At 43.5% G+C, this 26,468-nt stretch overlaps 2 protein-coding genes across 11 annotated transcripts in view; one reads left to right on the forward strand and one right to left on the reverse strand.

Moving 5' to 3' along the window:
- GTPBP8 (GTP binding protein 8 (putative)) lies at nt 1-19,819 on the forward strand. Of its 8 annotated transcripts, none has more exons than XM_043538637.1 (7): nt 1-859; nt 1,807-1,905; nt 3,595-3,725; nt 4,139-4,238; nt 4,747-4,865; nt 6,985-7,070; nt 16,558-16,863. In XM_043538637.1, the coding sequence occupies exons 1-7, from the start codon at nt 527-529 to the stop codon at nt 16,812-16,814; spliced, it is 1,125 nt and encodes a 374-aa protein (XP_043394572.1). In that variant the 5' UTR covers nt 1-526; the 3' UTR covers nt 16,815-16,863. The 8 variants fall into 8 exon arrangements, 5 of the variants coding, with proteins under 5 accessions (XP_043394572.1, XP_043394573.1, XP_043394575.1 ...); XM_043538638.1 differs by lacking the exon at nt 16,558-16,863 and adding an exon at nt 17,438-17,663 and having other exon boundaries at nt 3-859; XM_043538640.1 differs by lacking the exon at nt 16,558-16,863 and adding an exon at nt 17,672-19,819 and having other exon boundaries at nt 4-859.
- Nucleotides 9,177-26,468, reverse strand: part of LOC102940526 (kinetochore protein NDC80 homolog) — a 27,735-nt gene continuing 10,443 nt past the window's right edge. For all 3 annotated transcript variants that reach the window (XM_043538632.1, XM_043538633.1, XM_007062091.4), the window contains 10 exons: nt 25,748-25,841; nt 24,566-24,672; nt 23,548-23,692; nt 22,269-22,474; nt 20,382-20,534; nt 18,246-18,335; nt 15,828-15,920; nt 14,057-14,187; nt 11,658-11,760; nt 9,177-9,488 (listed from right to left, as the gene is read on the reverse strand). In XM_043538632.1, coding sequence (XP_043394567.1) covers nt 9,366-9,488; nt 11,658-11,760; nt 14,057-14,187; nt 15,828-15,920; nt 18,246-18,335; nt 20,382-20,534; nt 22,269-22,474; nt 23,548-23,692; nt 24,566-24,672; nt 25,748-25,841 — 1,245 coding nt within the window. In that variant the 3' untranslated portion in view covers nt 9,177-9,365. The remainder of the gene's footprint in view (nt 9,489-11,657; nt 11,761-14,056; nt 14,188-15,827; nt 15,921-18,245; nt 18,336-20,381; nt 20,535-22,268; nt 22,475-23,547; nt 23,693-24,565; nt 24,673-25,747; nt 25,842-26,468) is intronic.

Raw genomic sequence — 26,468 nt, forward strand, 5'->3', positions numbered from 1 at the left:
CCGGGGTTAAGGGCGGCGGAGAGGTGGGGCCGCCGCCGCTGGGGAGAGCGTGTCCCTCCCCGCCGCCATCGCAGACCCGCGGGAGCCCCCATTGCACCCCCCCCCCCCGGCTGTGCTTTGGGACCCTTCCGCCCCCGCTGCGCCCGGCGCCACTGCAAAGCGCCCAGCCCGCGCGGCTCGGCCCCGGCCCCGGCCGCAGGGGGCCTGTCTCCTGCCTGGGGCTCCGCGCGGGACCCAAGCGCCCTCCACGGACCTCCTGCCTGTGCGGCGCGGCCGCCTCAGCGCCGCGGGGTGACTCCCTCCGCCCCAGCGGGGGGCCCTGCCTGGCACCTGGGCCGGGGACGCTTCAGCGGCACCATCTTGTGTGTGTGAGGAGGGAGCCTCTCCAAGCGGCCCCCACTCCGGCCTTTGAGCACGACCCACGCCGGCGCGAAGCCCGCTTTGGCTCAGCTGTTGGACTCGCTCGCTCAGGCCTCCCCCCGCGCCGGCGGCCGAGCTTTCCGCAGCCGGGGCCGCGCGGGCGGAGATGCTCCGGCTCCACGGGGTGGGGCGGCTGGCGGGGCCGAGCTGCCCGCTCCGCAGGCGCAGCGCTACGTGGAGGAGCGCCACCAAAAATGCATCGGTTTCGGAAGTGCTGCAGCTGGGGGATAAAAAGCTCCCGGGCGTCGTTTTCCCCCTCCAGGGCCTAGAGAAGTATCTAGCCCCGGACGTGAACACTGCGAGCTTCCGGACTTTCAGCCCCAGCCTGGCTGACCTCCACAGGGCAGAGGGGTTTTTCAGACCCTCGGGCAGACACGTGATTCATTATTTCAGCTCTGCCATCCGCATGGACCATGCACCACAGCTGTCGCAGCCCGAGGTGAGGCCATTGCCTGGGATGGAGGGGAAGGTGGTATCCTTGCTCCTGTGGTCAGAACCCCTCCTGTCAGGGAGTCCATCCTATACAGCGTTTTATCTAACTACTCTCCTCTGAAGTCATGCATTTGGGTGCTGTAGTTTTGGCAGTTGGCTTGACTATTTGGAGCCAAAAGAGAGCGTCTCTATGCCGCCTCCGCCCTCCGTGAACCATGGGGGCTGTGTCAGCATGATCTTATGTAGGGAAACCTGCTCTGCACTGTCAGTTCCCTCAGAGCAAGTGGTGCATTTTTGTCTACACTGGGCAGGGGAACTGATGGAAGGGCAGCTTCTGAAGGGCCTGGGCTCCAAGGAATAGACCGAAGCCTGGGCTTTCTGCAGATGTCCCAAGATTTTACAGATCCTGGAACTTCTACAGGGCTGAAGGACTAAGTCCATTATGAAGGGAACAAAGTATTTATCCCTACAGATAGGACAATTACATGGAAATTTCATGTTGTCAGGGCTACTAAGTTTTCAAACTAACTTGGCCCTTCCTCTGGCTTTTGGTATAGGAGGGTATGAATTAGCACCAAGACATTCCCTGAAAGCGAGTTTCTTAGTTACGTATATGACCCCCATCACCATGGTATCTGAGCACCTCACAATCTATAATATGAGACCCCTGTGAGATAGGGAAGTGCTATTATCCCCATTTTACAGATGGGAACTGAGAGGCTACATGACTTGCTCAGCTTTACACAGTTATCCTATGGCAGGGTCTAGAACTCCGCTCTCTCAAGTCCTGTGCGAGTGCCTTAGTCACTGGATCATCCTTCCTCATCTAAGGTGGTAAGACCATGAGAACAAATTGAGGGATTTGCAGGAGTGACCCATTCTTGTTGCACAGGTGGGTTTGGATGAGGGAGAGAAAACTAACAATGGTATCTCCTTTCTCCTTTCTCTCTCCAGGTGTGCTTTTTGGGCAGAAGCAATGTTGGGAAATCCTCCTTAATAAAGGCTTTGTTTTCACTGGCTCCAGACGTTGAAGTCAGAGTGTCAAAAACTCCAGTAAGTGATGTTACAGAATTCCCTCCATCTCCACTGGAAGCTCCTGCCAGTCAGGGGAGATGAGAGAAAGAGGGCTAACCTTAGCTCTGGGGTAACACAAACCTCTGGGAGCATAAGCTGGATTCTTCTCTGGCTTGCGCATCTTCAACATAAATTTTAAGGTTCACTTGCAAAAGTCTTATTACTGGAAATATGAGGTGAAAAGAACCCAGCTTGACTCTCAGAGCCCAGGGTGAGTTTGCAGGGCTAGCAGTTGGGAGGAAAAAAAATAATCTTTTTACTCATAAGCTGAGCACATTTGATGTGCAGTCACTGAGACAAAACACACACACAGCCCTACCAAGCTAATTTATAGTCACTTTTTGAGAGTAGTTTGGCACTCGGAGCTAAATCCCCCTACTCAAGTAATGACTGTGGAAGGTCTTTGAAGTAGTGGAACTGTCGCAGTCTGTTCCGTACAGAGAAGAGCAGGCCACAGGGAGGCTGTGCAAGGGGTCGCCACACCCTATGGTCCACAGAGGGAAGACTTGGAGGCATGGCCAGTGATGCCATGACTCTGTAGATCTATTGGCTTAAACACTCATAACAATTTTTAGTGTGTTACTGATGCTACTTCAGCACAGAGGCTTCAGTGGTGGTTCTGGAGCAGTTCCCCAGGTATTCTGTGTCCTGTGTTCAGCATGTGAGGTGGGGAAAGTATTCCAATGTCCCCAATACCCATCCATGGTGCCCAAACTGAGACCCTCCCATAGGCAGAGACTAGGTTCTCTGGCTATGTGTGAAGACCAGGATCTGTAAAGCAGTGGTTCTCGACCTTTCCAGACTACTCTACCTCTTTCAGGAGTCTGATTTGTCTTGCGTACCTGCAAGTTTCACCTCATTTAAACTACTTGCTTACAAAATCAGACATAAAAATACAAAAGTGTCACAGCACATTATTACTGAAAAATTGCTTTTTCTCATTTTTACCATATATTTATAAAATAAATCAACTGGAATGTAAGTATTGTACGTACATTTCAGTGTATAATATAGAGAGCAGTATAAACAAGTCATTGTCTGTATGAAATTTTAGTTTGTACTGACTTTGCTGGTGCTTTTTATGTAGCCAGTTGTAAAACTAGGCAAACATGTAGATGAGTTGATGTACCGCTGGAAGACCTCTGTGTATCCCCTGGGGTATGCGTACCCTTGCTTGAGAAACACTGCTGTAGAGTGTTTCCTAAAATCCTTTCTGATACCATGGCTAAATTGTACGGTAAGTACTAGTGTTCTGCTCTAGGGTTATAATTTCAGAAAATATAAATCCAGTACATTGTGTGCCTACTGGACTCTCCTACATGAGCTCATACAGCATCTCCCTCCTCTCAACTACATAGATTTGTGTAGTCACATTTAGACAAACTTACGCTTATGTATCAGTCGCTGGGATGGTATCCTGTTTCTACTAAACCATGAGGTGCTTCCCTCATTATCAGCTTGTCAGTAACCCAGGACACATTATAAAGTCTGTTTGGCATTTCTGATGAATCTAAAACACTTTCCAGTCTTCTAGGCCCATCGGATTCTTGGTTCTTGTCCATATTCAGCTCAGATATCTAATGTTGGGCATAAAGAACTTTTTAAATAAATCCATAATCCCATGGTTCTTTAGTAATATTTAATAAAGCCCAACCTTTCTCTCTGCAGGGCCACACAAAGAAAATGAATTTCTTCAAAGTGGGGAAATACTTTACGGTGGTGGACATGCCAGGCTATGGCTACCGAGCCCCCCAAGACTTTGCTGACATGGTGGAGGCCTATTTACAAGAGCGTCAGAAGTAAGAGAACCGTTGCATGCTGTCGTGTTTTACCTGCAGTCTCACAGTGCATCAAAACAGTGGGATGTTTGCATAGATTATAAAAAGGTGGAAGAGTTAAGTGTAGATATCAAGAAGTTATTGCCAACAATGGGGTGGAATGTATTAGACCATAGTATAGCTTCCAGAGTGAAGTGGTGACATTACCATTGTTTGAGTCCTGTTTTGAAGCTTGGATGGATCAGAGCTCTGGAAAATATTCCCCTTAGGTGCTATCCTGTATTGACTCCTCTCAGGATGGGAAAAGAGAATTAGTCTCATCTAGTTCATCTCCAAATCCTGAGAGGTAGCCTCTCAGTCCTCATGCTAGTTAACATAGAAACAACCATTGTTGCATTGCCCCTCACTTGTGTTACTCTCTGTATCTTCGTTAGCTTGAAGAGGACATTCTTATTAGTGGACAGCTTGGTAGGATTGCAGAAAGCAGACCACATTGCCATAGAAATGTTGGAGGAGTTTGGGATCCCTTACGTTGTAAGTTATGCTTTCTCTTTAAAACACGAACCAAAATAAAAATGTAAATTGGCTGGGCTCAAGAGCATTCTCTAAACATTTTGTACCTTCAGCTAGATGAGCCTCAGCAGTAGAGCTCTAGCAGTAAGTTAAAAAGGTGATCTGCATGGGGGAAAAAATTGTCTTTCCCCCTCTCCCCCTTTTTTTTTTTTTAATTCATACTGTATAGGGAGGCCTGAAAATCTATTGTCTATTATTGGTTGGGTTTTTTTAAGATCTGAATTTTCAAAATTGACCTTATTTTTGGTGCCCAGTTTGACACCCCTTAAAGAGGTCTGATCTGAATTGGCTGGGTGCTCAGCATTCATGTATTAGTATCCCATTTAGATAGGACATGAAGCGGTTTGAAAGCAGTGGGAGGGTGATACATCTTGGCAAACATTTCCAGGGTCACAGTAAAGCAATGTTCTACCCACCCACCCCCGCCCCCCCCCCGCTCCCTAAATCTTCTCTTTATGTATTTGTGCAGCTTGTGTTAACCAAAATCGACAAAGTTCCCAAGGGATTGTTAGTGAAAAATGTACTGGAGATCCAGGACTTTGCAGAGAAACACACTCAGGGGTGCTTTCCTCAACTCTTCCCAGTCAGGTAAAGCTCACTTCTACTGATGTCTTATTTTTAAGCACCTGAAAAACACCAAACTCACTGAAAGGTCTGACAGTTTGGGAGACTGAACTCCTGTTTATGCCCAGAACAGGTACAGTGGGCGCTGTCGGGGCAAGTTACCCCCATGCTGACCCCACCCTGAGGGAGAACCCCCTAAAGAGGTGAGAGGAGAGTTCAGCTTTCAAGGCCCATTCCTCCTTGGGTCTTTCAGATGAGACTGGCAGCAGAGGCACAACGTACGATTGTGGGTTTTGTGGTGTGAATGCCTGTCTGAGACCACCGCACTCATTTTAAACAGACCACATATGGGCAATAGCTTGGGGCCAGGTTTGAAATGATTTTGGCTTTCTTAGGCGTAAGAAGGATAGTACTTGCAATCATGCTGCCCAATACAAATTAACGCTACTTTGCTCTCAGACTGTATGCAAAGTATCCCCTCTGCAGATGGGGGAACGGGCAGAGAGGCTAACATGCAGTTCTACTCTGAAAAAGATCAGATCAAAATGGCATCTTACGTAAGGGCTCTGCTGCCTATGTGCAACTTTAACTTCAGTGTTCTTACTCCTGTTAGCCCTGCAGAGTCTCCACAACTGTGGGAGAGGGAGCTGGGTTCTGTTTTGGATCCAGCATTAACAGACCAGGTAACCAGTTTCTGATTTTAGGCCCAGCTCTGCCCTTGGTTACATGGGTACCACCTTACTGAACCCAGCCATGTGGTACAAACTTAACTGAATGGAATCTGGCATATAGACTCTTGTACGGGTGATGGATGTGTTGGAAAGAACCCAGCCTGACTTCCAGTTTCTGGGGTGAGACTGTGGCAATTTAAAAAATCTTTGTGTAAATTGAGCACGTCAAACATGTGACCCCCAAACGCTCCTTTTACAGTGTCCATTTTCAGAGTAGAACTATGCTAAGGTCTAGAACCACAAAGCTATGTAGGCTCCTAAGTGACTTGGCCAAGGACACACCGAAAACCTGTAGCAGAGCTTGAGATAGACCCCAGATATCCATTCCTCTGCACTTTGTGAAGTCACTTACCTTAGTGCAAAATGCTACCAAAAATCAGAGCGGTGTAATATTCTACAGCCACTTGGTATGGTATAAGTGACTATCCAAAGCCTGTGTTTTTAGTATCATAGCTCCTCTCCAAGGGTTGCTGTGCCCTTATTAGCTTCTAGCATATGGGCTCAGGATTTTTTTTATTTGATATCGAGCAGTGAGCAACTGTCAATTTGGGGAGGGTGCTGGGGAGATCAGCACTGGATTTTGTAAGTGGAGAACATGTAAAAGAGTACACCAGTTTGTAACTGTCATGATAATGTCCCTTTATAATGAGATCCTGAATTAAGTGATGAGCCGCAGCCAAGCTTCCATTTCTGAGTACTCTATACCTGATGAAAGTTCAAATGTAGCTCCTTTATGTAGAAATGTAAGTGAAATCCTGGAACATTGAAGTCAATAGGCCAGGATTTGACCCATGACATTTAAATTAAGTGGTGAAAATCCTGCGTAACATTTTTCCCTTGTTTAAAAAATTCTCAGCAGAGAGCCCTAGTAAAAATATTAAACATCACCTTATTTTGAACGTTTTGTGAAGTTGTTAAACTTGTACTAAGGTTTGCTGCACTATAAACCTCAGCTGCAGAGTTCAGCAACTCTTATTATTGCAGCAATAAACTAAATGGAAGAATTAACAACTAATTTCATTGAATAGAAAATGTTTAGCGCACTACGAAGCTGCATTTTTGCACCAGAAAGACAAGTCTTTCCTTCTACACATAAAGCTCAGGGAAGAGAATCTGTGATGTGCCATAACATTTTTTGCTGATTCCATTCTGTGATCATTCAGTGGGTAAAGTTACAGTTGCTGCAGGAACTATAAATTTCCTGATTTTTGAGAGACTAAATTATTGATGTATCAAAAACAATTGGATGACTTTGCAGGTACCCCTTACTCCAAGGGATGGTGGCAGTTTAACAGAATTAGGCACCTGCATTTGAAGGAAGCAACGACCTGAACCTGTAAATTTTTGTTTCTACAGTTCCATAGAGTATTCTGGCATCCATCTGCTGAGGTGTTTTATAACCCATGTTACAGGAAACCTTCCCCTGATGAATTCCTGACAGACCTACCTCTCCGTGTCCACAACTCTCCTGTTGTACTCTACCCATCCAGCACAACAGGTACCAAACATACTGCTCTGGACATTGCTTTTTACTTTGTAAATAGTATAAAATAGTGAAATTATTTTGAGGGTTTGTAATAACTTGTCAATGAAACTTTAAGGATGCTTAAACGATTCATGCAGCAGAATGTGATCTATGATTTTTCAGATTTGTTTATTGGTATTAATTTACTAAATTGACAAAGTAATAAAGGATTTTTAAAGGCTCTGTTTTAACAAGCTTCCACTTGTTTCCCTTCCTTGTTGTGAAGATAGCCTTAACTGTGAAACAGGTTTTAAATGAAAGCTCAGATGCTAGAACATAGCTGTATAGCAAGAGATAAACACCACCAGAGTGCATGGGGCCCTGGCTATAGCAACATCCTTTATTAAGTATATCCAGAATTCACTGATCAGCTGTGACTTTTTCAATTAACTTGTTTTAATACAGATAATATATGAGAATAGGGTCACCCTATGGAATTAGAACCTGTTGATGTATGTGTTCCTTGTCACCAATAATCAAACTGAAGTAGCATGAAACTCTTTCCTGCTGTAGGGCTTCCTATCTGGAGGTGGAAAGGACTTATCCTTTAAGAAGTTATGAGAGGATGATGCCTGCAAAGGAAGTCTGGTATACAGGCTGCATGGAGTTATGTGGTACCTCTGCCAGGAGGTAATGCCACTCTGTGCCCCAAAAGGAAATTACCCTAATGTAATCAAGCACCACTGGCTACAAGCTGCGAGGGCTCTCCACCACCCCATCAGTTCCTAGGAGAAAGAGCAGATGAACTAATAGCAGGAGGAAAGCTGTGACTCTGATGGAAGAATTAGTACTTACATGGCATCTATTGCCTTAGAGAGCAAGGCCTGAGGATTTCAAGGCAGGGGGTTCACCTCTCCTTTTTGTACTGCGTTCTCTTGTTTAGCACTGATTTCACTGCACATCTCAGAGAACAAGCTGAAATTCTTTAGTGATGACAACTGACCATAAGGGAGGGAACTTCCATGGCAAATGAAGTACATGCTACATATCTGGCCCTACATTGTCCCTCAGTGGCAGCCTCCTATTCAGGGGCACATAATAGTGTGAGAAGTTTATCCCACAGCTAAGTTGCATCTATTCAGCAATGCCCACTACACAGCCTAGCTATAGTGTTACTGATGGGTAAGATTTTCTTCCCCCAAGATTGCCCATTCTTAAGCTCTGTTTACACTGATGGTGTGTGGAGAGTACAGGCTCTGTTCACACTTGTCACTGCAGTGGCTAGCTGTATGCCATGGCAAGTCTTCAAGAGGGGGAAGTGGCTGGAGCTGTTCATGGGGGCAGGGGAAGGCTTGAGTAGGAGGATGTTACACTGCTAAAAATAGCTCTGTAGAACAAGGAGGTACTCCTGGGGGTTCCAGTGTGTAGGGCACTCTGTTCACCTAAGCAGTGCTGTTAATACCAGTGTAAGCTGGGCATGCTGTGCCTGTACTCTACATGTGACTTAAGTGTAGATTACGAGGCTGTGTGGTCTAGTTTATGTCTGCTCATAAAAGGAAATGCTTTTTTACCCAACCTAGTTGACCTCAGGAATTCACTGTCAGATGTTAATCCTACTACGTGATAGTAGCCATTCCTCGAGACTGGGAGTTGCTGGAACAGTAGCCTAGTGCAGTACGCTAATTCCTATGTGCTGAAAGCAAGAGAGATCGATCAGAGTAGTTAGGAGTTATAGCCCTGACTCTCCCTTTGTTCTGCTTGAAGGGTCTGATTCAATATATACCCACTGTTAGAAGTGCTCAGTATCATAACAGCAGATGTGCTGTCCCAGATGGTACAGCTCTCAGGGGCAAAGTGTGCCACATGCTATAGCTCAGTATCCATTCTTGGTGAATAGTTTCAGCATGCTAGCAAACATTTTTCAGAAGCATCCACTCAGTTTTGAGTGCTGCATGCTCTGGGGTCTTCCAAGTTGAGCATCCAAAATTAATGGACACTTCTGCACAGTGTGGCTTAAATCCTAGAGCTTGATATACAGCTGCCTGCAAAACCCAAGGTTCTTAAAAAAAACCCACTATACCAACTGCTAGCAAAAATCTTTACAAAATACCTTTGACTGATTCATTTTTAAATACATAGTTTACATTTGTAAGAATTTAATAAATATATACTTAGACAGCACAGTATGGACCAGATCCTGTAGTCCTTGTACATATGTAACTATCATTGGATTGACTTCCTTGGGACTTCATGGAAGGAATGTAGGACTGGACCACATTACAGTTGTGCTACAGAAAAAATGCCTAGGTGAAGTCCTCCATGCAAGGGTTATAGAGCATCAGCTTTACTTTTATAGTTGGCTAGGATTTGTTTCAGGTTTTCCAAGAGATCTTCAGACATAAATTCTTCAAACACCATATCGGCTTTTTCATTTTGCTCAGCCAGGTATTTCTACGAAGAGAAAGTTACAAGTGAGATTTCCAACTTTCTTTTTTAACCTAAAAGACATGGAGCTTGTGTCAGCACCATGTGCATCTTTTATTATTATTCACTGCATTTGGTATCAGGCCATCTATCTATAATTTATTAAAACTGGTTTCTTCAATAAAAAAAATAATCAAATAAACTCCAAGATCTGACTTGATAGTAAAGTAACCAGGTTAAAAACAGCTGTGTTTGACAGTGGCATGCCACCACACTTTGTAAATTCCTAGGGCACAAATCTGATCCAGAGGAGTTCTTGTGAACGAGACACAGCCGTGTTGCCTATTAAATCTCAACCCATAGGCTGATGGTATAAAAGCCAGTCCTGTTCTTGAGGGAGGTTAGCATGGCAGAACACAGAAGAAGCTTGGATAATTTGCTGATTTTTAGGAAGCTTTAGATCCCTCTTAAATGTCAGCAGAGTGACTGGTAGCTCTGTGGCATAATCCCTCTTATTCACAGACTTAAGACTTTTTTTTGCTATTTCCTGGTACAAACCTTCAGAGAAATCCCAGTTTCATTGAAGTTAATGGTGCAGGATTTCACTCTTAATATCTAAGTATGCCTCTTCTCTCCCCTAGTCTATCATTAGTTGTTTCCACATTTCTCCTTCCTATTAATGTATATATTTCAGATTGGAAACATGCAATCTGCGTCTTGCACTTGGATTACAGTGTCCTAACCATTCACCTTCCCCAGACCAGAAGGAGCGCAGTGAAGCTCGTAAGCTTGTCCCTTTCACCAACAGAAGTTGGTCCAATAAATATTACCTCACCTAGCTTGTGTCCAGTGGCCTAAGCATTCATCTCACTTCTGTAGCCATCCCCTGCACAGTCACTGCAAGTGTAATTCCATTTTAGAAGGGACTTTGATGACCCAATACTTTCACTCACCCAGATGATTTACACAGCAAACTACACATCCTTTATGGCTTTAAGCCCTCTTGATTAAAACTGTTTTCCATGAACAAAGGTACTGGCACCATTAATTGTGAGGCAGAAGCTCTAGGGATGGTCAGGAGCCCAAGTGCTATTTCTACTTGTCATTTCCCTGCCAAGTGCCCTTAGGTGAATCCCTGGCCCCCTCTGTGCCTGTTTCCCTTCCCACAGTTTGTGTTATCTACTTAGAACATAAGCTTTTTGGGTCAAGGACAGTCTCTGCACAGCACCTAGTACAAGATGTTGGGACCTCTAGCTGCTACTGTAATGCAAACTATAAATCACATCCCACCCTTTGCAGATTGGTAAGTAGGCCTTTGAAAACTACAGGAGAGGCTACTGTCATCTTTCCAAAATGATCTCTACACTTCTGATAACGGAAGGTCTGAACAAGCTAGAACATCCACCCACCTCAGCAGTACTGAACACCAACAATTCACGTATTTGGAGACTTCTAATTTCTCCTTTTTCCAATACAGCCCAGGAAGAACAATTGCAATTGTTACTGCTATTTCACCCTACATTCAATCAGTGTGGTGACAGCTGTTTTCGGTGAGGTTGGCAGGGCATGGTGCTGTACTTTAGCAGCACCGAAGCTTTTTGGCAAGAGGTTAGACAGTGGAAGCATTACAAGGGGCCATTTTACCAGTAGACTAGTTGCTTTACTGGCTCTGTTAATAATTTGAAGGGAAGGTAGGGAAGATGAGCCATGGAGTATGAGCGTGTATATATGACTAAGGCAATCAGTCATGAAATATCAATACAAAGAACCCTAGAACAAGAGACTATTCAGCTGCTATTCCCAACACCACACACTGGTTGGGTGCTCTGCTTGCACATGGCAGTTAGTTTCAGCACATTTTTAATCCACATGGAATTTACTATTGTGTCCATTTGGGAGAAATTGTGGACTTTTCTGTACAGGAAGGAACAAGGTTCAGCATGCCCAGACAAACAGGAGAGAGATTTGTTCTTTCCAAGGAGCTTGGAGACACCAGTCACTTCCGAGAGAGAGTGACAGACACTTTTGGGGAGAACAGACCACCTCTTTCTTCATAGCCTGCCATGAACTGGGCAGGACATGGGGAGAGAGAATTAAAGAGGGGTGAAGTGGAAATGAACTGACCGTAAATTGCCTTTTGGGCAATGTACATTTCCTAACCCTGCTTTAGTGTTCATAGTAATGGGTGTGACTTACCTCTACAGACCCTACATGAAAAGCCACCATCTCCAAGACTTGGTACAATTTATCAAGCATTTGCATTTTCTCTTCATTTGTTGTCCTCACAGCAATCTGGTGCCTGAGGAATACAAATACATTCCCTTAATTGCATGCCCAGGCCAAAGAGAAACCCCTTCATTTTAAGGTTGACGTGTAATAAATGTTAGAAAAATTCAACAGGCTGAATAATTTAAAATCAAGACAATTTAAAAGTCACCAAGTGGAAAGCCTCGGTTTAAATAATTGATTTTAACCTACTTTTCCATTTGTACTTCAGTTTCTTTCTACAGGAACGTGCACTCTCATTGGTTGATGAAACTATTAAAACATTAATTTACAACTAAAGCCTTTTCACTAGATTTAGTGCATATTTTTGCTACCTAAGAGGATACACTAGAACTATCTACATTTAAGCAATTATGTATCTTAATATTTTCAGATTAACTATACATTTTTAATATGTTAGAAAATGATGAATGATGTTGCTTATTTACTAGATAATTTACTTTTTGCTCTGATTTGTGTCAAGCTGTATTAGGATGGTAACTTGTGTTTGTTTAAATTCCAAACAGCATATAAAATACCACCTTAAATGTTTTGGATAGATAATTTCTTATCAAAGCACGTTCCACATTTACAACTAAATGATTTATTAAAAACGGAGATTAACTGTACTCAGTGAATTAAACTGGTTGTTTCAGGTAAGCCTGGGAAAATTTTCAAATGAAAGTGACAGTTTAAATTCCTAGTCTCACCTAAGTCTCTTGAAAATAAGACAGTCTCCTAAATTACTCAAGCTGACCATTGTGCCATATTTAAAAAGTTTGACCTCAAAAGTTAGACTCAGGAAGAACATCTTTTATATAGAAAAGCAGCTATTAACTCAGTTTGCTTTTTTAAATCAAGGCTCATGGATTCAGCATATTTTTTTTATTTAACATTTTAAGAGAATAAATTTAGGCCTTAACATTTTGTTTTAAATCCAGATTTTAAACAGGTTTATTTTTATACAAAATTGTAATTTAAATAAAATAAAAATCCAATTTAAAATAAAATCCAATCCTGAAACTAAGACTATAGATAAAACTGAGTATCTATACAGTTTATACATTCTCTAGCAAACATCTAGCCAATTCAGCATTATCAGACATTACAATAACCTTACGTCTAATCTCTCCCAATCCATTTTTAAATCAGTCCAAATATATCAAAAACTTTATAAAGGCATTGAATCATCCACGTACACTGGAGTATTTTTAGGTATTATATATAGATGTAGACTAAAATGATAAATCTTAGTTACACAGCAATATTATAAGTGCTTTATATTGTTAAAATATTAACATTCTGCAGTTATATGTATAGGGCTAGACTTTGAACGTACATGGTTTATGTAGCACGGCACAAGATAAAGCAGGGGACTGGGACTCAGATTTGAGTTCTATTCCTGGCTTTGCCACTAGCCTGCTGGGTGATTTTGGCCAAGCATTTTACTTTTCAGTGCCGCAGTTTCCCCATCTGTAAAATGGAGGTAATACGGACTTCCTTTGCAAAGCACTTTGATATCTACTGACGAAAGGCTATAAGAGATAGAAGGTATAATATTAGGATTTTTATATGTTCAGCAAATGTGTCAAGTCTTAAGGGCCTTTCTGTAGAACTTGAAAACTCAGACTCTTGATAGATGGGACATGGGGGTTGGTGTCACTGGAATGTGTAATAACTAACTTTCACATGGCTGGATATTAGAGAATGCATGAACTGTAAAGGATACTGAAACCTTTAACTACAGGATTTCCTTTCTTACAGTCCAGTTACTATTGAAAGTTAACTTCTGAATTTCACAGTATACGAAGATGTGTCCAAACACATACAGGTATTTCGGACTCACTATGGCAGACTCAGGGTAGCAAGGCTGGTTAGAAATAGGCTTTTCCCCTCAAATCAATTTGGTCAGTCAAAAAAAAAAAAAAAGTTTTTCAAAAAGTGAAAAGGTTTTGGTTTCTTGACAAAGTCCATTTTCCACTGAAAGTAGCAGGCACTTTTCTTATGTTTGTCTTTAGTTGACTACTCAGATTTCCATTGAAACAGACAAAATTTTAACCCGCTCTTGCTCTGCAGACACAAATTAATACTCCATACTGCAAGGTTCTGGAAGTAGAGTGTATTAGTGATATGGGAACCATAGTATATGTGCAAGACTAAGGGCTAGTTATGTACTCAGTCAAGGAAATCTTATACAAACTACAGAAATTCACCATGAAACCTCCAGAGTATGGTCTTCTCTCTGCATTGATATGCAGTAGACTTCTCAGGAAAAATCTGTTTAAGAAAGAAAACAAAAAAAACCCCACACCTGGATGTGCTGCACTTACTTCTTCTGAATTTCATGTAGCTCATTCATAGCTTCATTGAGGCCCTCATTGACTCCAGTCTCAATTAAGTTTTTATGTATCTCTAGAGCTTGCAGTTCAGCTGCACTTTTTTCTTCTTCTTCTTCAGCCACCTAAGGAAGGATAAACAAATCCTGATCAGCAACATGTTCCTCAGACTAAGTTTACCCACCAATAATTAAAGTCCTAGAACTGGCTAGGAGAGTGGACCTCCTGCCAGCAGAGGAATACAGGCAACCCCAAAGAATTCCCCCTATGAAAGGATCAAACCAAGGCCTCAGCAGGACAAACTTCAACTATTAACAAAAATTGTTACTCCCTCCCTCCCCTTCCCTTCCTCCCCCCCACCCCTGCCCAAGAGTATCAATATAACCAAAAAGCAACTGTTTAAAGAGGTGACAAATAGCAGTGCAACTCACAAGCATGTTTTAAAAGGCAAAGCAAGTGTTCCTGGGTAAAGGTCCAACAACCGTATGGCAAGATGGTGTGGAATGGAAGAGGACTATACATGACTAGAGATAGTCCCAAACTTAGATCCCTTTAATAAAACAACAAGTAACTCCTTAAAGGTTTCCTTTTCCTTTTAGGAGGAGCCATTGTTCTCATGGGCAGCCTGCCACTCAGCCCCCAATCTGAATGGGGTTCAAAATGACTTAGCAAGATCTCTGAAAAAAGAAACAGGAAGCAGCACTTCTCTCCTGTATCCATTAGATCAGGAGTTCTCAAAGTTTAGCAACCCGAGCACCCCCATTTTGATTTAGTATTTTTTGTGGACCCCCACGCTCGCTGCTCAGCCCCAGGCCCCACCCCCATGGTGCCTTCCCCACCACTTTCTGCCCCCTCCCCTGAGCTTGCCTGTCCCTGCTACTCCCCCTCCCTCCCAGCACCTCCTGCACACCACTGGCATCCAGGAGGCCCTGGGAGGGAGGGAGGGGGAGGAATTGATCAGCAGAGCCGCAGACCCCCCTGGAGTACCCTTGCAGACCCCAGTTTGGGAAATGCTGCACTAGATGAGTTGGGCATTGTGTCAGGCATGTATTGTAATGAGCCAGGCAGGCATCATGAGAGGCTGCACATCCTGAAGTGTCCTTGCAGTACCAAATCTGAAATATTTTGTGAGCCATTTTATTATTATTTTTTTAAAGGAGTTTTGCTCTGTCCATGCATGTTGGCACCTGCCTACACCAGCATGCTGCCTGGAATGGTTTTTTTAAGAACAGGCTTTTTCTTACCCCCGCCTCCCCTTAGTGAGGAACATGTGAGATTTGGACTGGATTAAGGTAGTCCGGGGCCCTAAAAACATCACCGTGTGGTGCAAGTGGACTCAATTTCTGCTGTAGAGAAGCCATCAACAAGGCAGATCCAGGTCCAGAAAGGGTTGCGGAAAAAGGCTGCAACAAGATATTTGTTCCAAGAAAAAACTGGGTGTCTAAATACTTCCATCTGACCAGAAACTGGGTACCATACCTGACAACTGTTCAGAGAGAAATGGGAGGCAACATATCTCCAAGAACAAATAACATCCAAAGGGTGGGTGTGGGGAAGGGAGCTCTTCTGCTGGAAGTTAGGCAGAGGGATAGCAGTTTCTACTCATGAGATGCCACCTAGAAGAGGACCAGCTGACTGTCCAAAGCCATAGAATGATTCATCAGGCTAAATTCAGCATGACATAGGGTGTAAGTCAGTGCAGAATTTAGTCCTACTCATTCAAAGATCTCTCATTTATTTTCACTTTAGAAAAGTAAATTCCTACCTTGAGCTTCTGCTGGTGATGGTCATCCAGCTTTTGGGCTTCTTCTTTCAGCAGTTTTATGTTGCTTTTCTTCTCTGCTATCATCTCATTCAACTTCAAGAACAGATTTGGTTTAAAAAAAAAACAAACAAAAACCCACCACATGTACAGCTGGCTGGAAATATCTTGCAAAACCTCAGAGTTTTATAGAACTTCAAACAATAAACTAGCTATATAGGGCTGAAACAAAGGTCAAAGACCCTTACTCAAGTGCTAGAGATAAATGCTCAGCCTGAACTCACAATATAGATATTAAGATAAAGGAAATACTGGAGAACTATTTAAGGTCATGTTAATTTTCCCACATCAGGAAGCCAGATGAATTTATATTCCCTCAGAAACAGAGAAAGGTGCTACTGCGGTTGCAGAGTCCATGAGAAATTTTCACTGGAAAAAATAAACAGATGCTCAAATTTTGTACACTACCTTCAACCCATGCAAATCATTTTCAGTGACACTGCTATAATTCTACAGTAGTCTGCACTTACACAGCAATAGGAAGATAACCCTTTTCAATGGGCATCTGAAAAAGGTAGAAAGTGAATGGACTTCTAATAAAAAAACTAATGAACTATATTTTATAAAATAAGTACGTGTTTTTGTCTCAAGGGGTGATGCAATGCATTTCCCTGTGCACTAACTGTTCTATCGCACACTTCAGTAAACTGCTTCTCCTGGTTTCCTACACTAGAGCAGGGGTCTCAAAGTCCCGGCCCGCGGGCTATCTGCAGCCCAAGAACCTCCCAACTGCAGCCCGCAGAGGAGACACGCACGCTGCCAGCTCTGTCTGCTGCAGGTGCCGGCGCTGCCCCCCCACGCACCACCTATTGGCTGGGGGAGAGGGACAGAGAGACCATCACCAGTTGCCTGGCAGTCAGCCATGGAGGCAGCATCACTTTTTTCCACAACGAATATAAACAAGTCAAAATAAAGAACACAACTATCTGATGCCCACCTTGCTGCAATCCTGAAGGTTTCAACTGCTCAGTCACTGAGGCCAAACATCAACAAACTGACAGAACTGAAGCGTTGCCAGGTGTCTGGCAAACACTAAAAACTCTCTGGCAGATGAAGAATTGTATAAAGTTGTATGATAGTTTTATTATTTCTGAGAAATTCAAAATAAAAAATACAATATAAACATTTTCTTTTCTGAACACCATCTTCAGTGACATTATTGGCCCGCTGGGAGTATTTGAGGACTGGCAGTGGCCCTAGCCCTACGGTAAATTGAGTTTGAGACCCTGCACTAGAGGGATAAAGTTAATTAAGAACATATTACTCAATCTCCTGGGTTAATTTCAGCAATCTTTGCTTCTTTAGAGACTAACTGGCCATCAATGTACATTAAGTATCAGTGTCCAGGTCTCCGCTACCTAGCCCAAGCAGTATTGTCTGCTGGAACACTTCAGTGGCTAACAGGATCATTTGTCCTGCTGCCACCTTCTCCATGGACCCAACATAGGGACCAAGCCAGTGTCTCAGCATTTAGCAGATTCCCGTTTTTTGTTGGATGGATTGTGGAATGATTACAGTACTGAATTACATGTCCTAAATGTGCTTTGTTGCAGAGGCTCAGAGTAGAGGTATCATATTTCAGATTCAAGACCTGGAACAGTGTTCAATTCATTTGCACGAATTAAGCAACGAAGGCTGGAGAGCTGAGGTGGTGAATTGCTGGTGCTGACTACAAATGACTATTTGTGTTACTAACAATACAGTATCTACCTTAGCGCACACAGCGCCTACAACTCAAGTTAATTCACTGGCTGCTTTTTTAGGAATAACCTGTATTTCCTTCTCAGGTCTGGAGCTTGGCTGAAACAAATCAAGGAGCAGCAGACTCATTGCCAAAGAAGAATATATTTTGACTGTAAATTTCTCTCTATATTCATGGTTTAAACCTATCACTTAAATTGGTTGTTTCACCATCTTACAACACAGGTCACCTTATATAGCCTAGGCCTGGTATTTCTGCTGGCTGAATTCGTTTACTCTTACATGTTCTTGAATAGGAGAAAATCCACACTTGCTTGACCGAGCTGAGATCTGTAACACCTACAGGGAACTTGGTAGCTGGATTTGCAATCCATACCCTCTGCTAGATAACTAGGTGAGAAGTTTGCTTTCCTCCAGAGATATTTACATGCTTTCAATGCACCAAACCATACATGTTTGGATGAAAATATTTTGTGGCAGGTGTTCAGTTAAAGAATGCTGATTTAAGAGAAGTTACAGTGTATGATCAGTAGGTTTCTCTAACCAGAAATGCCAAGAATAATATATAGCCCACTGACTCACTGCCTGAAGGCCACCATTTTGAAAATATTTACTACCTAAATCCCATAAGCAAAGATGTATAAAGCTTTTAGAGCTCACCTGTTCTAAGGAATCCTCTAAAATTATTTTCTTGTTACTAGCTTTACTTATTGCCTCTTCAGTCTCATCTATTATCTGCATAAGCGGAACCTGTAATGCACATTGAAAAAAAAAAAGATATACACACACACACACAGGTAAGAGAACCATGTGGTACAGTTCTGAAATTTACAAGGAATCGCTGACTGAATACTGCCCATTAATGGGTATTCAGAATCTCTCAGCATCTTTAAAAACAGACTTTTTTTTTTTTAAATCAGCCTGCCAAAGAAATGTTTCCTCCCCACATCCCAAAACATGTATTCTTCCCACCCCCTACCCCCACAAAAGTTACTCCTGCCAGGTAAGACTCAGCCCTACATCAGTGACAGGTCACTGTTCTAACATAACAAACTTTAAAACTAGTGCAGCACTCAAGACCCACAGACAGTTCAGAGAGGCATCTGTGTAATGGACAGATTTAGCCGGCTGGTAGGTGTTTTCCACCGTGTTTCAAAGAGGCAGCACAGCTCGGCAGGGGAGAAGGAATAGAAGCAGTGCAGCTGGTTGCAAATGGTTGCAGGAAAGGGGGAACAATACATGCTGCAGCAGACAAAAAAAAAAGAACAAGTGAGATGAAGATGGCTTTAGAATTCTCCTCTGAGGGGTTGCAGATTTTACCCAATCCCTGCACTCTTTTACTTCTGTGGAAATTCTGCACCATTGTGCACATGCAGAATTTTTTTTCCCCACTGCAGAAAATACATTCTGCCCGAGAAGTGCTGCAGTTCTGCCTTTTGCCCAATTCTGATGCCACAGAATTTTTTTTCTGTAGGGGGGAAAAAATTCTGCACATGCTCAGTGGTGCAGAATTCCCCCAGGACTAGAAATTCATCACAGAACCCTGCCTGCAGCACCAGGTTAGGATAGAAAGTGGGGCACACAGGGTTGCTGGGGGAGGGGGTATCCCACTGGGGTTCAGAATGGCTAGTGGGGGGACAGACTGGGGCACAGGCTCAGGGGAGCTAGTAGGGTGACAGCATTGAGCCAGGGGCTAAATGGGAGTTGGGGTGCAAGGCTGCATGGGGAGGGAGGCTGAGACACCTGGGGGTGCAGGGACAGCGGTAGCTGTGCCTGACTGAATGGGAGACGTTCGGGGTCAGCCAGGGTCTGCATGGGGGAGGCTCCCCAACTCCCTAACAATCCCTCCGTCCTCCCAAAAAACCCTGTTCCATACTTCTCACCCACAGTGAACAACCCTCCAGGTCCAGGCTCCTTCCCTCTCCCTCAGTTCCTCTGTTACCCCTGACTCCCCGAAATCTTTGCAATACTTCTGACGGGTGTGGGAAATTCATTTGAATTACATTACAGAAATGTATTACACAAAGTTCTGTATTAATGTGCCTAGTAAGGAATCTATTTGTCAAAAAAAAAAATAAATAAAATTTTTTTTTACCAGAAATTTTTTTGGGGGGAAAAAGGAGTGTCTATATTGTTAGAGACCTACTTGCTGATGGGTATTTTGAAATAAATTTGAAACTGGCATGATTATATTATGTTATTTTGACAAATAAAATATGCAGGATTTTAAAGTATGTGCAGAATTTTTAATTTTTTGGTGCAGAATTCCCCCCAGAGTAATTTTTGTTTGTAACAACTATGTCTGTCCCTCCCTCTTTGATTCAAGAAATCTGGCTTGATGTGCCTCCCATGCCCACCCTCCATTCTGTAGCAAAGAGAGATGAGTGAAACTTTTTCTTTGCATATATGTTCAACTAAAAAACAAACCAACCTGAAAATAAAAGCATTTTGGAAATGTCGATTAGAATAGACATCCAAATATTGAGTTTAACTTGAATGAAGTATTTTTGGTTTTTCGTTTTTGGGGTGGGGGGGATTCAGTTTCAGTTCAAGACACCCAATCACCCCCCCCCCCCCCCCAAGATTTTTCCGTTTGGACACAAAACTGGAAAAAAAAATCGATTATTCACTCAGCTCTATTAGCAACATCCCACACAGGCTAGACTGTACTGCAGCTATAGTAGGGATGTTCAAGGACGACCTTCCTTGTGTATTTCCTAACATTTTACACCTGAAACACATAGACTGTTCCCATACAAATGTTCCAAACAAAAGCCGTTGTTAAAGCACACCTACGTTGATCTGCCTTCTGTATTTGGAGAGAGAATGGGGTCCATCCTCCGGGTTAAACTTAATCTCAAAATCGTGGCCTCTGGAATTTTCCATGCCTGCTGGGATTAGCTTCAGCTTCCGAGCCAGTTTGTGATAATCATCCAGCTGTGCTTCAATCTGGGAAATATGTGCGGTTGGAGGGATGGTAAGAGAGAAAGACACTGAATAGAAAAGGTCAAAACATGGCTATTGCTAACTTTCCATGATGGATCACTATTGTTGCCACCTCTAAGAGGGTACCACTGCCAGGTAAGGCTTCGTAGATGCACAGACATTTTGAGACCTCAGAAAAAATCTTTAAAATATTAGCCAGCACTGGAAGCTTTCGAGCGAGATGACCATTTCTGCTATTTATGGAGCAGTTTTTTCGCCATCAATCTCAAGGCATTTTACAAAGGAGGGTCAGTATCATTATCCCAATTTCAAAGATGGGAAAACCAGGACACAGAGATGTGATGTGATTTGAAGCTCAATGGCCTGTACAGATAGACTTGAGCAGTTTTTAGCTGTCCATTCCTTTCTGAGTAGCTGTATTTTCCTCTCCTGGATGCTTCATAAATGCCTGCTCCACCTATCCCTTGAATATTCAAGGAAGATTAGCTAGTGTGTATCCTTGGAAGCTGCCTGTAAAGAGGACAGATGGTATTGTGGCAAAAGCATGAGAAAGGGAGTGCAGAGATCTGGGCTCTGTTCTCTGCTCTGCCACAGATTCCCTTGTGAACACGGGCAAGAAACACTTCACCCCCTCGTGTCTCAGATTGCCGCTCTGTAAAACTGGACTTGTGTAAAGAAATGTAAGATCTTTGGCTGGGAAGAGTCTTACAAGTGATAAATAAATTAAGAATACAGTCGAGCGACCCAGCCTTACAAATGCAAAGACTGTCAAAGGTACTTATATGGCCCCCATCACCGTAGTAGTTGAGTCTCACATTCTGAGGCATTTATTCTCACAACACCCCTGTGAGAGAGGACACGGCTGTTGTCCCATTTTACAGATGGGGAACTGAAGCAGAGGTTAAGTGACTTGCCCAAGGACACTCAGGATGTCTGAAAGGGCAGAAAATAGAACCCATGTCTCCTGACTCTCAAGCTGGCACCTTAACCATAATTGGGCCATCCTTCCTTTCTTGCCTGTGGTGTTAGTCACTGACACAGCTTGGTAAACTTTATGAAGCACAAGGGCCTGCTTCTAAATGGGGCATCTCACTATAGCAGTGGGCATGGGAAAGAGGAGAAGAGTGTTGAGTCTGTACGGTCCATGGGACAGGGCATCAGACTGGGACTGAGTCACTAAGCCAGCTGCTTTAAGTCAGCATAGCTGTACTGAAGTCAAAGAGGTTACACTAGTTTACACCAGCGGAGGATCTGGCCCCTTGGTTTAATTCCTAGTTCTGCCACTAAATTACTGTGTCTTGAGCAGGTAATGGAATCGCTGTGTGCCTCAGTTTTGTCATCTGTAAAATGGGGATAATTATGTTCAGGCTCTTCAGACTATTTCAAGCTCCTTAGCTGTCTCTGCAACTACAGTTGAAGGCAATACACATGCCTGTTGTGGCCTCTCAGGGCCTGGATATCCAATAATTCAAATGGGCATTGAATCAGGCCTTGGCTGCTGATGCACAAACAAGTACATGAAAAAATTCCAGGCCTACTGGAAGCAAGAGCAAAATTGTAAATTATTTTTAAGCTGTTAGAGTCATTCATCTTGCCCTGGTTTAGTTTCATTAGAAAAATACTTGACAGCAACCTCTTAAGTTCCCAACTTTCTCTCTCTTGTATTTTGACCCTTAATATCAAAACTGCAAAGTTGCCAGATTGCCTGTCCCAGTTCCCAGCAATGGTTTCACTCACTGACTCTTTGCCTCTTGCATATTTTAGCTCCTCAGCCCATAGCTGCTGCCGCTCCGTCTCTAGCTCCTTGGTAAGCTTGTTGATAGTTTGCTGAAGCTCATCTTTCTCATGGTTTATTCTCTCGATGTCTACAGCGGTGTACAGCTGATTATCAACAGTGTGCTGCAGCCGGGCATTTTCCTGCTTCATCATTTCAACTTCCAATTCTGTAATCAACAACAAAAAGAAGAGGAGCTAGAGATCTCTGGACATTTGCTGAAGGTCACAGTGTCGCCACCCCTGTTTTTCCAGTATAAACATCCCATTCGTCAGTGAGGTGTACTCCTAGCAGTAATACAGATGTGTACTGCTTCCATCTTTAAAGTGCTCTACAAACTTAAGTCTCACAGCACTTGTGAGTAGGTTAACGTGGGATCTCCACTTCAGGCTCTACATCAGGGGTTCAAACTGGGCGTCTGGACGCCTCAGGGGTCACGAGGTTATTACATGGGGAGGGGGGGTCGTGAGCTGTCAGCCTCCACCCCAAACCCCGCTTTGCCTCCAGCATTATTACGTATTTAACACCATTATAAAAGTGTTTTTAATTTATCGGGGGGAGGGGGGGGGTCGCACTCAGAGGCTTGCTATGTGAAAGGGTTCACCAGCACAAAAGTTTGAGAACCACTGCTCTACGTGCATATTTCAGAGGGCTATGTCCCTTCTCCCCCAGTGGTGCTGCTTTGTTCTAGATCAGTGAGATCGACACAGATCTACTGTTTTTTAAATGGAAGTATTTCAACTTAGGCAGGTTGTGCTTTCACTATTCAGGGCTGAGGGATTTTCCTTTAATTTGAGGCAAGAAAGCTTTGGTGCCTTTGGAGATCGGTCTTTGCTGCCTTCCCTCACTGAACTATGGGAAAAGGAGACCAACTGTAAGGAAGCTGGTCCAAGAGGGCAGAGTCTACCCCCGAATCTTGTCATCTCCCACACTCGACAGCCGGACAACTTACATGTTTCTGCCTCAAAAGACAATTCTTCTCCCCCTAGAAATCAAGGCCATGGCTTTTAAAGATGCATCCAGCACCTCCTGGTCCAGGAAGCACCTATCCCTGTATGTACAGCCCCACTGTTTTCCCAGAAAGTACAAGATTACTAGCCAAGTAAAATCTGCTTTAGTACAAATTCATCCATGGAGTAAATGTATGTCCGTTTCAGAGCCTTCAATCTTCAGTACTAGCCAACAAAGGAAGTGATGATGCATCATCATCATCAACTATCTCTGATGCAGCTTCCTTCTCACCTGATGCGTCACACGCCTCAGTGAGGCTATGTAGTTTCTGATCCAGGACAGCTGAATGAGATTCCAGATTGGTCATGTAAGCCTGATATTTTTCGACATCAGCTTGCAGCGAAGCTTTCAGCTTCCTCAGCATTTCTAGACGATCCTTTGAGGAGAAAGAAGAGTGTTAATAACCTAACTGGTATTTAGAAGAATCAGCCCTGCTTTACTGTGGTTACTGGAAACATTAGTAGCTCAATGATAGATTTTCGGCTGCATCTTTTCTTGAATCAGCTGCTATCAAGGCAGATAATTTTCCTCGCAAGCCTAAATGGTGGTGAACTCTGCCATTCTGTCTATCCCTGTACAATCCTTACCCCAAAAGCCTCTTCCTTCCTTTATCTTATTTCGGTCAAATTTTCAGTCTCAGACTACGAGATATAGTTATTCCCAGCCTGATAAATTAGCTCTTGGGAGTTTAGAATTTTAAATTTTATCATTACAACAGCAGCTAAATTGAAACATTAAGAAACCTACAAGAGGAAATAAGGTCAGAGGTGAGGCTGTCATGCATCTCAGGAGTCTAATAATGAATGCTGGAGTCTCATGTACCAGATGCACTGCAGTAATAAGTCACAGCTCTGTAAGGACAGAGAGAAGCTTCAACTCAGATTTTTTTGCATTTAGAGCTTTAAATGAGACCTTCAGCATTAATTTCATATCCAGCTTTTAGTTTAAAAAAAGAAGCAAGATTCTACTATGAGAGCCTGAGACACTGACTTGATTCTTCCACCAGCTGGGGCCAGGAGTTCTGAGTGTCCCAGATGATACCTATAGCTCTGGAGATAGTTTCCTTTGTAGCACCTCAGCCCCCTTCCTATCACCTTAGGAAGCAGAATTTCAGATACCCCCGATTCAGCTGCCCCCACCACTTGCTCAGTATGTACACGTTACTGGTGAGATTACAGCACCTGGAACCCCAATAAGGGAAGACCCAGCTTTGATATAGTTGAAAAAAGTAGAAAGATGGTTTACTAACTGGCTCGCTTTCCTTCTCTCTCTCTAGCCTTGCAATCTCTTCATTCAACCTTTTGTTCTCTGCTTCTAAGGTCTTCACTTTGGAACGGTCTACTTTAAACACTTCGTCTGCAAGAAACCACACTGGGTTTGAATAACCCTAGAGCCTCGATAGTCATACCAGACAACAGTGCCGCAATACTGTAGTGCGGTGGTTCTCAAGCTTCGCTGCACCACCACCACCCCCTTCTGACAACAAAAGTTACTACATGGCCCTACGTGGGAGGAGGCCAGAGGCCAAGCCCCACAGCCCCTGGCATGGTGGGAGGAGGGGCCAGAGCCCTGCTACCCCAGACTCAAGCCCTCGGGCTTCAGCTTCAGCCCTGGGCCCCAGTGAGTCTAATGCTGGCCCTGGCAACCCCAATAAAATGGGGTCGTGACCCACTTTAGGGTCCTGACCCACAGTTTGAGAACTGCTGCCGGGCACTTTAGAAATGCTTAAAGACAGATGGTATATCAAGATAACAAGAGATGACACTGCCAACAGGAGAAGCCCTGTCTTGGGAACGAAACAGTCTGAAGAGGAAAATGGAAGTCAGTTACCAATATTCAAAGTGATTTGCAAGGAGAAACCACACCAAAACAGATTCACTCTTAAAAATGAGCACCTTGCAATGTCCTATGAGCAGGCAGAGGAGCTGCTGCTAGTTCTAGGAGAGGGTGTGGAATCCTGATCCAATATCAAATCAGCTGTTTTTAATCAACAGATGGTGAGTGAGGAGGTATATGCCAAAAGTGACAGGTGATTTTGAGAGCCCACCTTGAGAGGCTATAAAGGAGCCTGGTGTACAGAAAGTATTGAGCACCCACCCTGTGAAAGTCAGGCCCCTTTAAGGCACCTCCAGTTGGGCAACCACAAATTGAGGCACCAAGTCTCTTTGCACTTCTGAAAATCATGGCCACAGTAAAGACACTTCGACCCTCACTTTTAAACATCAACATTTTCCTAAACAAGATATCTAAATATGAATGTGAGTGCTTAACTCTAGGCACTCAATCCATAGGTAGGCACCACCATTTGAAAAATGCTGATGTTGGCCTTACTATAACCCCTGTAAGGAAGGCAATAAGTGTGACAAGGCCCAGAATTCTATTACCCTGCATGTGGTTCCTTGCAATAGCAAATTCAGATGGCCACCCTTACTTAGTTTTGCCTGTAGTTCTGCATCCATCTCTTCAAAAGCATCTCCTCCATTCATGAAATGATCATAACACTTTTCAGTGTACTCCATAAGTAGCTGAAAAACAAACAATGTGGTTTTTAGAGCCTTTTAAAAACCCATTAAGCAAGCTTGACATACAAAGCCATGGGGCAAACCAACACCTTAGTTAAATATTATTAAAATGGACATACAAGGTCACAAGTTCTATTTTAAAGCTTGAGCTTAATGATAGCCCACACAAACCACCCTTTTAAATCTAAGAAGGTGCTTTAGGGAAAATCCCCAGTTAGAAGATTGGGTTATTTTTGTTGATTTAAAAACCAGCTTTCACTTCGGGATCTTTTTGTTTCCTGGCCTGGGTGTCCACTTGCTCGTTGCAGGCTGTGACTTGGGTTTCTCTAGGCCTGACGTCAGGCCCAGAGCTAACCAGAATTGCATGGGCAGCATGCCAGGTGCCAACGTGAGAAACTGACACAGATACGTGAAAATCCCCTTCTGGCCCTGACCAAAAAGGAATCAGACTGAGACCCCACAGAGCAAGAAGCTGATTTTATTTGAGGTGGGAAAGGTATTCCCAAATCCGTAACTTGCCATGTGATTTACGGGTGGGCAGAGAGGAGCAGTTAAACAACCAGCTGTCCTCTGGGCTGCAAGCTCTGAAAATAGCTGCTCCTACTTTTGAGAAGCCAAGCAACTGGCCAC

Source organism: Chelonia mydas, chromosome 1 (assembly GCF_015237465.2).
Source record: "Chelonia mydas isolate rCheMyd1 chromosome 1, rCheMyd1.pri.v2, whole genome shotgun sequence".
Classification (NCBI taxonomy): Eukaryota; Metazoa; Chordata; order Testudines; family Cheloniidae; genus Chelonia; species Chelonia mydas.